Raw genomic sequence first — 14,048 nt, 5'->3', positions numbered from 1 at the left:
TGTTTTCCTCTTTTTCTGACAGTGAAGAATATGTTTTGTGCATTTTCTTCATGATTCTTGTTCTTGATTTTAAAATTATGGTTATAAGTGTATCAGTAATTATTAATGATTAAGCTGATTATATAGCAATCCTTTATTGACACTTCAGAAATCATGAAAACACATAAATCATCATCCAGACTTAATGGTATAACAATGAATAAATCAAAAAGGAAAAAACAAATAAAATTCTCAAATGTTCTTGATGTGCCTATATGTTTATCTTCTACTTCAACACAAGAATAATCAGCTTTTGTGAAAAATAAAAAAGCAGGATTGTGAGAAAAGCAACTAATTTTAACAAGGTAAATTACACAAAAAAAATAGCAGGCAGGTAAAATGAAACAGGCGGGTGAAGGAATGCAAAAATCTGACCTGAGCAAACTGGAAATGGTTTCATTCAAAAGCACATGGAAACTCATAATCTGTATTTGGTTCAAAACAACCATGAAAAATGAGCATGTCAAAATATTATCTGTTTACTTGTAATAATGTGATTGCTTTGTAGGGCTTTCACTTTCATTTTTTCTTGTCATCATTTACTTTATTCCTATATTTGCTAATAACCATGCTGACAGGGTGTATTTCCCATTGGCACAGGATGTGTAGGCATTGCAGATAAAGTGAGTGGTCAAAGTAAAAAAGAAAAAGAAAAATCAAATCAGCCAAAAGCCAGTGTTAAGATGGTGACACTTTCTTATTTGCCAAGTTTTTTTTTTTTTTTGGAATGAGTTTCCACAGCTGGCAAAATCAAACGAGACAGAATTAAAAAAAGTTACATACTGTACATGAATATCAAAGCATTAAATAATGATTGGGGGTTTCTCAGATCTAACTTCTCTATTCTTTAGGTGCTTATTAGAGTGTGAATGTGAAATTGGTTCCCCTCAAGTTCACATAAATGTACAGTAGAAGAGAAAACACAGCATTGTTTATCAAAGTAACAAATGACAACCGCATGTGTCAAATACTTTTTGCATTCAGTTTGACAAATATATCTGTAAAAAATAAATGCCACTTGACTTAGTTTTATATTGCAACAACATTTATACATTTTAATTTAAACCTAAGAGTCTGTTTACACAATCATTTTTTTCCATAACTCTTAATTTTTTTAAAACATACACAGTGACTTAAATACACCACTTCTAAGACAAGTTTTTTTCCTCTGAAAAACATCTACCTTATTTGTCTCGTAAGGGCGTACGTGGCCATTTGTAAATTTAATGTGTCTGCCTTCCAGTCTCGTATACGTCACTAATTGTTTATACAGAGATTGTGGGCACAACGGCTACTCAAAATGGCAATTACTTGTGCTTATCCTGATTGTTGCAACCGATTAAAAACTAAAAGATTACGTTTGTTTGCGTGAACTCATCCGGGAGCGCGCTCAGGACAGTTGGACATTGTGGTGGATGATATAAATACTGTTCAGTTTCTTGCACAGACCGATTGTTTCATGTGTTAAGACCTTAGTGTATCGTCACGAGCCGCAGGGTTTAATTTGGTTTAGTCTGTGTATGTTTTTTGACTCTCAAAGCTGTGGACCCCATTGACTGCCATTATATGACTGACAGACTGTAATGGTTTGAGTTAATAATCTTTGTTTGTGTTCTACTGAAGACATAAGTCACCTAGATCTTGGATGCCCTGGGGGTAACTTTTTCTGCCATTCCCCACTTTGGAGGTAGGGAAGGGTTCCAAGACCCCACCTGTCCCCAACCGCCCCAACTACGTTTAACTGTTAACATGTATTAAAACTTATCTTATTAACATCACATTTTAAAAACATAACCTCAAAAAACAGCATTAAAAGCTTTCAAATAGAGAAAGTAAAAGTGCAATTATATCATTACTTGGCATGAAATAAGACTCTGTTCAAAAGTAAATAATAATAATAAAAATAATGCAATTGTGTTTGCATTTTGCCTCTAATAACATCAAATGCAGAAACAGAGACAATAAAAGTGTGGACTAGCTGTTCTTTGCTTCATTTTGTCACTTTGCAAACTGCATGCGAAAAGAACACATTAACATAATTGACCAAAAGCAATAAGGTTCACTGTCTGTCTTGGTTTTCTCTGCTGGTGCCAAAGTTTCATTCCATGTCAGGAACATATCTATTGCTAACTTTCATACTGCTACCACCTACCGTCTTTTCACATTAAAGTTTTTGTTCCGCTTCAATTAACATTCTGTTCTTAAATCATTCTTGTAGGCTACTATGGTTCCACGCAACATTTTATTCACAGTCTGATGATAAAAATACACATCGTTGTATACATATTTTGGACTGGGGGGGGGGGGCATTATTTCGGTCTGCATAGCGACAATGCATTTTGAGCAAGCTTGGTGTGTTTGAATTTGGTGCTGCCGCACTAGCGTTGCTGGGAAAGATGAGACGTATTCAGTGACATAAGACCTAGCTCTGTAATGGCTCTCTAGCCCTTGGAAAGGCAAACTGCACAGCCAATGAAGAAGTTTCTCGGCATGGATTTCACTCGATATCAGGGGACATTTAGACTCTTGTTGGGAAAATCAAGGGTGTGGCATTTGGTTTAAGCCTACGCTTATATCCTTTGCCACCTGTAAGCTCTTTCAGTAGCTGTGGCCATTGTATCAGTATTTTATTTTATCAGTTGTGTTGCGGTAGAAATAGCATAGCTCAGTGCCAGTAGCTCAACGGTTCTACGGAATCAAAATAATGGCGCCAGCATAGTCCAAAATATGTATATAACGATGTGGATTTTTTAAATAACGTAAATCTTTCATGGGGTTCTACTACATATTTCAGTAAGAGACATCATTTATGTTATATTAAGCTATACAAGTCTTAATACCTGGGGTTTACTTTTAAATATTGTAAAGGCAACCCAAATTAGTTAAATGTAAGAACCATTCTTGTGCTCTTCACTGCATTTAACAGTCATCATTTTGCTTGTGTGTCTTTTAAACACATTTCATCACAACCCATCAGTGACCTCTAAAGCTGTGTGATGTATCAGCAATAATGTGGCTAAATGTTAACATTTTCTCATTTGCATATATCTGAAAAATTGGCAAAGACTCAAGTTACGGTTTACGTTTAACTTCTGCGTAAAGCTGAGAGGAGTCTACAAACAGCTCTTCCTTTGTTTGCTTTGCACTCACAATCACCTGTGCTTCTCTTGCTCTTAAAGACTTTGTGAAGTTAACTGAGGAATAAATGATGGATTCTTCATTTGCTGTGGCGGCTCCAACTGACGACATTGTGACATAAACAGAGTCATCTTGATTCTCCTGTGGAAAAACCTAAACATGAATAAGTGGCGTTTTTGTAAATGTGTAGTTTTTATGAATTAATGATTTGTGGGTTTTCGTGTGTCTGTTGTAACTTACTTCATTGGTATTTTGACCACTTCTCTTAGTGCGTTCTTGTGTAGTCGGTGAAAGTTTCCCTTTTTCTTTTCTAAAGTAAACAAACAAAAAAGCATGTGTCCAATGTTAAAATAATTTATATTCTAAATGAGCTTCACAGTTAGCAAAATCAATAAATCAGACAGGACTGGCATTTAAGTCACATATATGAATAAAATCATATTAGAAATGATCAAAACAAGTGAGATCTACAAACTATTTACTGTATGCTTAAGGGTTTCTCACATCTAACTTCTCATTTTTTTCAACAGCTTTTAAATGGTGTCAAGGTGGTTATTAGTGGTGTAAAGTGTGGGAAGCTGGTTCTTAAGTTCACAGTGTTGTTTATCACAGTAATACTTGACAACCATGTGTAAAATACTGTTCGGGTTGAAAAGTTACTGTAGTTTAAAACCACGCAAGCCTCTATTCTAATATAAATTTGTAAAACTGCTTGAAATTTGAGCTTGTAGTATTATGTGACTTAATGGTCCATTATATTACACTAATTTGTATCACTATCTATTGATTTTTAACAAAACATGTACAGTGATTAGAAAAAAAACTCTTATGATGAGAATGTGTTCCCCTGACAAATACACATTTAAAGACGGTCAGAAATCGTTGTAAGCTCTTTCAGTAGCTTTTTACAAAGATCAGAAATAATGTACAAAAAAAATCTGATCAAATATGTTGAATGTGTTTTTCTTACTAGTTTTACAGTGCTTTTCTATTATGCATCATTCTTTATACCCCATATGCGTTGTGCACCTACCGTACACAGATACATGTAATGGCACACAACACGACCACCAGAGCCACAACAGCTACTCCAATCAGCACAGAGAAAAGATTCAAACCTAAAGAAGAATAAATGAGTGTTTGGCAAACCACTGATGATTCACTGATTCAATCAAGCAGGTGCTAGAGAGATGTATTGTAATCTTTAAGCATCAATATAACCATGATGGCAGGGGAATGAGAATTTAAAAAGAGATTAGTATTAACACTGATGTCAATAGCTACATCCAAAAAGCTTGCTCCCTTATCAGGCAATGACTTTGCAGGCAGCGTTAGTGCACAAAAGGCACCTCACAAAACAGATTTAAGACAGACTTCTGAGGTAGCATAGGTTTAAATCATTCTATACTACCGACATCAAAAGTGGGGGAAAAAACTACATTTACAAATAGACCACTAACTGCAACTTCCAGGAGCCATTTTTATTTTTTAGCTCAGCTGTCACAGAATCAAACACACAGGATTGCGGGATATCAAAGGCAGCTAAACGAGATACATCTATGCTACCTTTAAAATCTGATAAGATAAAGGCACCAAAGGAGACAGTAAGTTAACACTGGATTTGGACGTGCCTTGATGCCTTGGAATGCAGCTTACGAAGGCAGCATTTTTCAGCTTTCAGACACAGCCAATGATTGTTACTCAGCCAGTGAATGCACAATTTAATGTTAAAATAAAATGTTTTGGTTTTTTTATTTATAGATTGCTGACACTATTAAATTAAATCACAGAACTGAAACTCACGTGCAACAGAAGGCGGCAGTTGAATCAGCTGACTTGCAGTTCCATGAGAGTTTTTGCTGACACACTGCAGAGTTGTATGTGTGAGAGACTGATGTAGAGTGATGGAGCTCCTCAAGCCTGTGCTGCTCAATCGCTCTTCACTGATGAACGTGTTTGAAGAGTTAGTGACAGGACGTCCAGACAGATGCCACTCCAGTTCAGGAGAGGGATTCCCATCAACCTCACAGAAACACACAGTTACATCAGTTTTGGTGCAGCTGGAGGAGTTAGAGATTTTAGGTGCATCTGAAAAAGAAAAAGGTAATGGTGAAATGTATAATCTGTAGATTCATAGGCATCTTATGGAGGAGAAAATAACAAAAATCTTACACTGAACATGTAATGTGATGTTGTTCTGTGCTGTTTTGTTCTTGTCCTGTAGCTGGTAGGTTATAGTGCAGGTGAAAGTGACTCTGGGCTGACGGTGAGTAGCAGTGAAGTTCAGATCAGAGATGAGGATGAGCTCCTGTAGTCTGCTGCTCTCACTGAAGGGGATTCTGGGAGTGGAGCTCCATGTGAGAGTTGGTGGAGGAGAGGAGCAGAGAGTCTCAGCAGAGCAGCGCAGACTCACAGAGCTCCCCTCCAACACCTCCTCCTGATCCTGCACCTCCTTCTGATCCACATACAGCTGCACTGTGGGTTTGCGGGGAGAATCTGAAACAAACATACATTTATGTCCTATATATGATTTTGAGAAAATGTCTAGTCCCATAAAATTCAGGTTTTCATTTCATCATTTCAGATAATGCTGACGAAACAGATTTTATTTTACTGTATTAGTTTAAATTGGTAATTTACAATAATCACAGTAAATAATATTTTTTGTCACTTACCGAATACATTAATTGAAACACTTCTTTCTTTAAAGGTCTCTTTCAGTTTACCTTCAGTCTCAATCCTGAAGTAATATTTACCACTGTGAGTTGATCTGAGGTCATAAAAGACAGTGGTGCAGTTCTTGTTTTCTAATTTTCCAGTTATAGTTCCTTTAATGAAGGTGTTCTGGCTTGATGCTCTTGAGTTAAACACTAGATTTTTGTTCATACCAGGTCCCTCTTTCATCCACACTCCTGTAACTATCTTAGTGAGGTATTGGTCATGTTCTTTCTTAATCTCAAATCTACAGTTTATGATCACACAGGATCCACTGAGAGCTTCAATCTTCTCTGGCAGAAAGATTTTGGAATCACTACAGCAAACACCTACAGAACACACACAATGAAAAGTATCATCTTAAAGGGCGAACAAACAGAACAACAGCAACAGTGAAATCTACTTCAAGCGTCATTGTAAATATTAATGTATTTTAAGATTTTAATTACTGTAACATTGTAAATATTTTGAATGAGATTCCAGTCTTTAGAAAACAATTTGAGTATCAATTATCTAGTTGATGAAAAGTTACCATTTAGTTTAATGCAGCAGACTAAGTTATTATCACTTGTTAAACTGGTTAATTTACATTCTCAGTCATACTGAACACCAGGTGTGAAGAAGAAAAGAAAAATCAAACCTTTTAACAGAAAACAGAAAATAATTATTTTCTCTGCAGTGTCCATCTCTTCATTAACAGATGTTCAGTCCTGTAGGGAAATACACTTGAACCTAAATATTTACATGCATAAACACATATATATATATATATATATATATATATATATATATATATATAAAAATCTTTGTATTTATCGACCTCAAGTCCCGAACTGCTGGTGATTCAAGACTGTGTGAAAGTGTGCTGTGAGAACAGACACTAACGCTATATACTAACTGAACTTCCTGTGTCAGCATCAACATGCATGTTTAACCTTGAGTGCAGTCACTCATTTTAAAACATTTTATATTTAATTTCTTAACCCATCTTGATACTCCCATGGACTGACAAATTTTAAAGCTCTAGTGCACTCTCAAAAAGGATGTGTTAATTGTTTACACATTGTTTGTGTTATGTCTATTTTAGCACATTTTGTGTTACTTTGTGTTAAATGTGTGTTAAAAACGAAAAAGAAAAAAGAAAACATCCAACACAATATGTGTTAAATATCAGCCAATCACATTGCTGCTTGCCTCACTTCATGAGCCATTATTCTACTGAGACAAGCAAATTTCCTCGTGCTGCAAGTTTTCATCGTCAGGACATAACTTCGATGTGTGAAGGTAAGAAATGTTTGTATTTGCCATTATACGTTTTTTAAAATGTCTTTTGTGATCGTTTGGAGACGGTCGAGGGGCATTTGGCACATATATACGTGGTAAAATTGCCTCACGAATGCCGATGCGAGCTGCGCCTGCGTCTGCGGCACATCACTACGGTGGGAGCTTATTTTAACAAGTTTTATAGTTTCTTTTGTCGGATTAATTGTGATCAGAATCGCTTTTAATTCATCGACACGTTGTAGTGCTAATGAGAAAATGCATTCGTTCGTCGCGTCTTTCTCTTTGAAAATGAACAGCTTCATTGTGACATGTATTGTGCAAATTGCCCTAACGCTAACATAATCTCTAATGCTAAAGCTTTTCTTGCCTTTTTAGTTATCGCTATTTTACAATATTCGCTATGTGTAGCCTATAAATAACCAAAGTATCTTTATTTTACTCTTGCAGCTTTGACTGGAAGACACTCCTGAAGTGCTTGTGGCAGTTACTGACATGACAGAGACAAACGAGAGACTTCATCTCACGACCCTCACCATCACTTGTATGCTGATAAAAATATGTAAATAAAACGATTAATGCTTAAGAGGTTGTCAAATACCACATTTTTTTTAAAGTACAAACTTTATAAACCATTAACAACTTTTCACTCAAGGAACAATTATATGTTGAAATGACTGAATTGATTGTTTACCTCTCTTTTTTTAACCTTTGAGTTTTTATGTAATTGTTAGTAGCAGGTTTAATAAATTGTGTTTAAACTATACATTAGTTTGCAGTGTCTTTATTGCATACAAAAATTTGGTAAAAAACACATAATTGACACAAATTGTGTATTTATAACACAATAGTGTGTAGAAAAAATCAACACATTTTCTGTGTTAGCTGGAATAACACACTAGTTGAGTTAAAACTAACACAAAATGTGTTGTCCTTAACTAGACACAAAGGTGTGTAAAGAAACAACACAGGCTGTGTTGTTTTTAACACATCCTTTTTAAGAGTGTGTGTCTGTTGAAATTGTTCAGAAGTTTGTGTACTTGTTTTGGTTGGTAAAAAGTACTTTTTACAACTACGAACTATGTTTGTGTTGTGTTGTACTGTGAATAAATCATTTGTGATTTTGTGCATCAGTTAGCTCGCTTAATCGGTCAAAATGTTTCTCATAGCACATCTATTCTGTGGACATTTCCTGTTTTGAAAAGCATGCGTTCATGTTCAGATATATGAGCTTTAGAGGAAGAGAAATTAATAGACAGGATTTTGATTTATCATTACATGTATAATATCACTGCATTAGACATAACATGACAATGCAAGTGGCATCTGCAAACCAATGATGTAAGAGTTTTTCTCAGAACTGACTTCTCCATTCTGTACCTTATTTTTCCTGGGTCAACGTGATTTTAGTGGATGCATGAAGTCCGTTTTCTTCAGACACAGGGCTTGGCAACCACAGTGTCAAAATACTTTGTGTTAATTTTGTGTCCCCAAAGCATTTTACATACACTTGTTTGTAGAAGCACAGTTTGTCTTTAATTGTACGAATCACAGAACTGATACTCACATGCAGCTTGAGGACGGAAGTGCATCTGAAAAAGACAACCACATATACAGCACATGGATTTGGGGGTTTATGAATGGGTAATGAATTTAAACTTCTAAACACTGTTTAATTAATATTATTGCTCTTTTTTCACAACTCTTAGTAGGATAGACTCTTGTATTTTATTTTCCATATTGTACTTTCTTGTGTTTAAGTGTAATTTGAATTTATGAACTTATTTTAAGGTCACATTGACTGCAGCTCATTTTGACTAAGATTTAAAAATCTGAAAACACCAGGATGAATTACTTAAAGGGTCATTTGGATTTTTGAAGAGGGCACTTAAAACACTTTATTGTCTATCACTAATACAATTTTAAGCCACCCACCTTGTGCGGAAAGTTGAGGGATTCTTTGATGCATCAACTTTACAACATGATCTCCATATTCCATGTTAGGTTGAGTTATGTATTTTTAAAGTTGGTCTGTATCACATAAGCTGTATAGAGCCACCTTCACACACACTTGGCTCCAATTAACCACTCATTATACAGAATCCAATTTCATATGAAAATTCATCACTTTTAAATCACAGTTCATGTCAACAAAATCCAGAATTCAAATTCAAAACATCCAAACTAAAATGGCTCCAAACATACCAAAACATAACAAATGTTCAAAATAAATAATATTTCTGCCTTTAAACATTGCTAAAAATTATATTTTACCCAGGATGGATCTGCGTCTGTGAGTGGCACCACAAGGCTGCGCTGTTCTTCTGTTCAATTAATCCAGTCGTTGTTTCTGATTTGAACCTTTTAACTGTAAAAAGTATTTATATACATATAAGAACAGTTATAACAACCCAAAAAGATAATCCAGCTAGCAGTCTGTGATTTTGTACATGTTTCAGATTGTAAAGAGCATATTTAAGTTTATACACAACATTAGCCTAAGCATTTGTGACTGTTTTATGAGTATATTTTAGTTTTTGTATGAGTAAATTGACCAAGATGCTTCTCATTTAGCCTGCAGAAGTTTCTATTTTATTTTCTGAAAATCACGTGTCCGCAATAAAACATTGCAATTAAAAATGTGTATGACATATTTATACAAAAAGATATTAAAGTCACAAGATCAAAATTAATCATTTGTATTTCTTCATGGAATATGCATAAAAATATAGCTCATAAATTTTAAATAAGTAAATTAGTAATACTTGTACTTGCTAGCTAGAACAATTTGATCCATGAGTCGACAAGCAATTTATCTCTAGGTGTTAAATTGTGTGGAACCACAAGACTGCGCTGTTTTTCTGTTTAATATCCAATGTGCATGGCCACATTGCCTTGGAGATTTCTTAAGTATATACTACAAAGCACAACAACAACAACATGATATAATTTCCATTCTTAAATTACTGTGGGGTTCTTCTTTTTAATCCCATCAGGTACTGCAGCATCCCTCTTTCTCAAAGATCAGGAACAGGACTGAAAGCATTGGTCTAGTGGTTAGTAGCTTTTAAGACGTTCAAGTTGATTAAACATGGTTATTATAAATTATAGTGCTGCTTAAAAGTGATTCTATCTATTTACACTATAAAGTTCACTCAGAAGAAAAGTTATCAAAATATTAGACGTGCTCCATGTTCATAGCGTTAAAGTTAGTATGACTTGATCTACTTAAAATGTGATCTGTAAAAGCATTATACATAGTCTTGTGTTGTTTATGGTGTGTGTTTTTTTCAGTTAGAGAGCAAACTATATTGAGGTTTTGTATGGAAAAAAAGTCTCCTGACGCACATGTAAACAGTATACACATTAGAGTCTAATGTGTATACTGTTTACATTAGAGGGTGACACGGGAGTGAATTTTCAAACCTCTCCCGTCCCACTCCCACAAAAAAATATCCTGTCCCATCCCAATCCCATAAAAAAACTGGGGGGAAATCCCATCCCGTCCAAATCCCAGAAAAATGACTCCCATTCCCTCCCACTCCCATGCTGTTTTTTTTTTTTTTTGTCAGTTACAGTAAAAAAAAAAAAAAATTACAGTGGCTGGCACCTTACGTTTCATGAAGGAAGAAATTGCCGGTTGCCTCGAGAGGGCTGCTTTGCATGTGTGACGCTGAAGGCCACTCCTGCCTGAGTCTGAATAGTACTTGATCAGTTGTCTACAAGTTTTGCAGCTGGCGTATGGCGTTTTCACGCCATCTTTCTCAACGCGTAAAAATTGAGTTATTTCAGACCGCCCAGAAATATCCGTGAGCACAACTGATGTATCATTTTCAGCCAGTAGTCGTTGCAACATACCTTTCACGTCTGCCTCCATTTTGGTTATGAGTTTCGCGGCTAAAAAGTGCGCGAAGAAGCCTACTTCTTCTCTAACATTATTGGTGGTTGGCAGTTGGCACTATCGCCACCAACTGTTACGGGTGTGTGGAGCACGCCATTCACTTAAAGGGATGGTTCGGAGTAGAATTGACTTCATTGCTATGCATTCCGAAGCCCATGTAAATACCCCATCCGAAGTTTTTTTTTACCTTAGTCAAACATTTATGGAGATATTAGAGTTTTTCGAATTGTTTGTTACAGGAGTGAATGGTACATGTGATGTATCTCGTAAATTGCACCACTAAACGTGCAAGTAATCTTACCAAACTTGTACAGTAGTGTAAATAGGTTATGTACTCACAAAATGCTGCATCAGCACATTTGTAAGTCCACCATGAGTGTTTTAAAAACACGTTTTAGCCGATCCCTACTAGTCTCAAAAACTACAAACGTCACTTCCCTGGTTTGAAAAAAGCACGTAAAAGTCCTCCTACAAGTTGACATGCACACAGATGTAGTAGGAGGACTTTTACGTGCTTTTTTCAAACCAGGGAAGTGATGTCGACTTGTAGTTTTTGAGACTAGTAGTTCTCGGGTAAAACGTGCAATTTACGAGATACATCACATGTACCATTCACTCCTGTAACAAGCAATTCGAAAAACTCTAATATCTCCATAAATGTTCGACTAAGGTAAAAAAAAAACTTCGGATGGGGTATTTAGATGGGCTTCGGAGTGCATAGCAATGAAGTCAATTCTACTCCGAACCATCCCTTTAACTGGCTATACCAAAGCAAACAGGAGGAGAGCATAAAGAGACAGGACAATAGTGCTGAGTTCAAAATTGTTTTATTTATTGAAAAAGTATAATTCTGTATAAAGTTATCACAGTGTTATTACGATTCCCGGTCCTGCCCACTCCCGCTTACATTTTTTCCAGTCCCGTCCCAATCACGTTATTAATAGTGATTTTGTTTCCCGTGACCCGCGGGATTCCCGAAAAAATGTCAGCCTCTAATACACATTTGCATTTAGAACTTTGGGAAACAAGATCACATATCTTTATTTAGAGCAGGCGTTCTCAACTCTAACGAGACCAAACACAAAAACGATGCATAGGTTGTGAGAAACTTTTCACGGAATGACATGATACACTGATTGATTTAAGCTATTGACTTTCTGGATCATGTCGAAGTTCTCCAGCATCAACGTTCAGCCAGTGTTAACTCGATCTCAGGTATGGTGAGTGGGTATTGGGTGTAGACATCAAGCGGTCACTGTTTTACAGCAGGAATGTGCTTGGATTGGACTGATCTCTGAATGACAGGTCTTCACCATGTGCTGTATAATAGAAGCGCACACTGAGAGCATGCTGGAAGATCACTGGTCATCAATCAGGACTGTATTAGCTGTTGCTTATTCTGTGTGATAAGTATTTTTAAGTTTTATTGTCATGTTTACACATGTAAGTAGTTCTTATGTTCAGTAAAACACTCAGATTTGGAGAGGCTGAACCCAGCATTTTTTGTAGAGTGTAGAAGGTGTTAAATTATTTCTCACCACAAGGTTGCGCTGTTCTTTTGTTAAATTCATCCAGCCGACATTGCTACGTTGCCATACACAGTGTCTGTGTAAGCTATTAAAGGAGAACTCCGGTGTGATATTGACCTAAAGTGTATTGAATCATGATACCGAGTGTGAACGTACCTTACATATTTCATCTCGGTTTGTGTCCAGCTGTCCGAAATCTGGGGTCAGTTAGCCGATGCTCACAACAGGCTGTCTATGAGAGTGAACAGGGCATCGGAAAAGCCATGTAAATAAATCACTGTTTTACGCCATTTACGAGGCACAAAGTAGCTCCACACTTCATCGGTAGACTTCCTAGGGCCCTGACATTTAAAACGAGACATTGAGAACTCAGAAAAAGCACCGGTAGTTTATTTACAAGAAGATTTATACAGACAGTACCTGGGAAAGAAAATCCGGTCACCGCCATCCTGAACTTAGTCACGATAAATCGAGTGTCGAGCACCAATGAATTTATCAGGTTATCAACGTATCAGGTTGTAGTTTCCTTCGTGCTCGACACTCGACTTATCGTGACTACATTTAAGATGGCGGCCACCGCTCTGTTCCTGGTGGAAGATGTCTGTATAAATCTTCTTGTAAATAAACTACCGGTGCTTTTTCTGAGTTCTCAATGTCTCGTTTTAAATGTCAGGGCCCTAGGAAGTCTACCAATGAAGTGTGGAGCTACTTTGTGCCTCGTAAATGGCGTAAAACAGTGATTTATTTACATGGCTTTTCCGATGCCCTGTTCACTCTCATAGACAGCCTGTTGTGAGCATCGGCTAACTGACCCCAGATTTCGGACAGCTGGACACAAACCGAGATGAAATATGCAAGGTACGTTCACACTCGGTATCATGATTCAATACACTTTAGGTCAATATCACACCGGAGTTCTCCTTTAACAGTCTGAGAATAATTGACTGATGTCTAATCCATGCACAGTTTGGTGCACATGGCTTTTTCTAAAGAGCTGCCTCAGTCTGAGCTCTGATTAGAGCCTTTGCACACAGAGTATTAATTAATTAGCAACTAACTTAGCACTAAGTTACCATAGTAAGTATACTGCAGTTAAATTCACAAATGCTAGCATTACACAATCATTTTTAAAACTCATTTCAGTGAGCAACTGATTAAGGAAAAAAAAGAGCTAATTTGCACAATTTAATTTAAAGGTGCCATAGAATGGAAAACTGCATTTACCTTGGCATAGTTAAATAATAATAGTTCTGTACATGGACATAACATACCGTAGGCCTCAAACAAAAAAGCCAAAAAAAAAAAAAATTGTTTCTCCCTCCTCCTCATATAAATCTGGTGTTTGCAAAAGACCATTGAAAAATAGGCTATAACATAATAAAGAGACAGGATCATTAATAGTTACGCCCCCAACATCATCAGAATTTCTGCAGCTAGCTATTGTG

At 36.4% G+C, this 14,048-nt stretch overlaps 1 protein-coding gene across 1 annotated transcript; it reads right to left on the bottom strand.

Moving 5' to 3' along the window:
• Positions 1 to 3,111: 3,111 nt before the first annotated feature.
• LOC141332835 (sialic acid-binding Ig-like lectin 14) lies at positions 3,112 to 6,578 on the bottom strand. Its single transcript, XM_073837792.1, has 7 exons — positions 6,533 to 6,578; positions 5,853 to 6,221; positions 5,350 to 5,673; positions 4,990 to 5,265; positions 4,211 to 4,310; positions 3,418 to 3,487; positions 3,112 to 3,330 (listed from the first exon to the last, which is right to left on the bottom strand). Exons 1-7 carry the CDS (start codon positions 6,576 to 6,578, stop codon positions 3,112 to 3,114), a joined length of 1,404 nt encoding a protein of 467 aa, XP_073693893.1.
• Between the last annotated feature and the right edge of the window lie 7,470 nt (positions 6,579 to 14,048).

This window comes from Garra rufa, chromosome 4 (genome assembly GCF_049309525.1).
Source record: "Garra rufa chromosome 4, GarRuf1.0, whole genome shotgun sequence".
NCBI classification, from domain to species: domain Eukaryota; kingdom Metazoa; phylum Chordata; class Actinopteri; order Cypriniformes; family Cyprinidae; genus Garra; species Garra rufa.
Note: the sequence above shows the minus strand (reverse complement) of the source record. Positions and strands in the feature narration are given on the sequence as shown.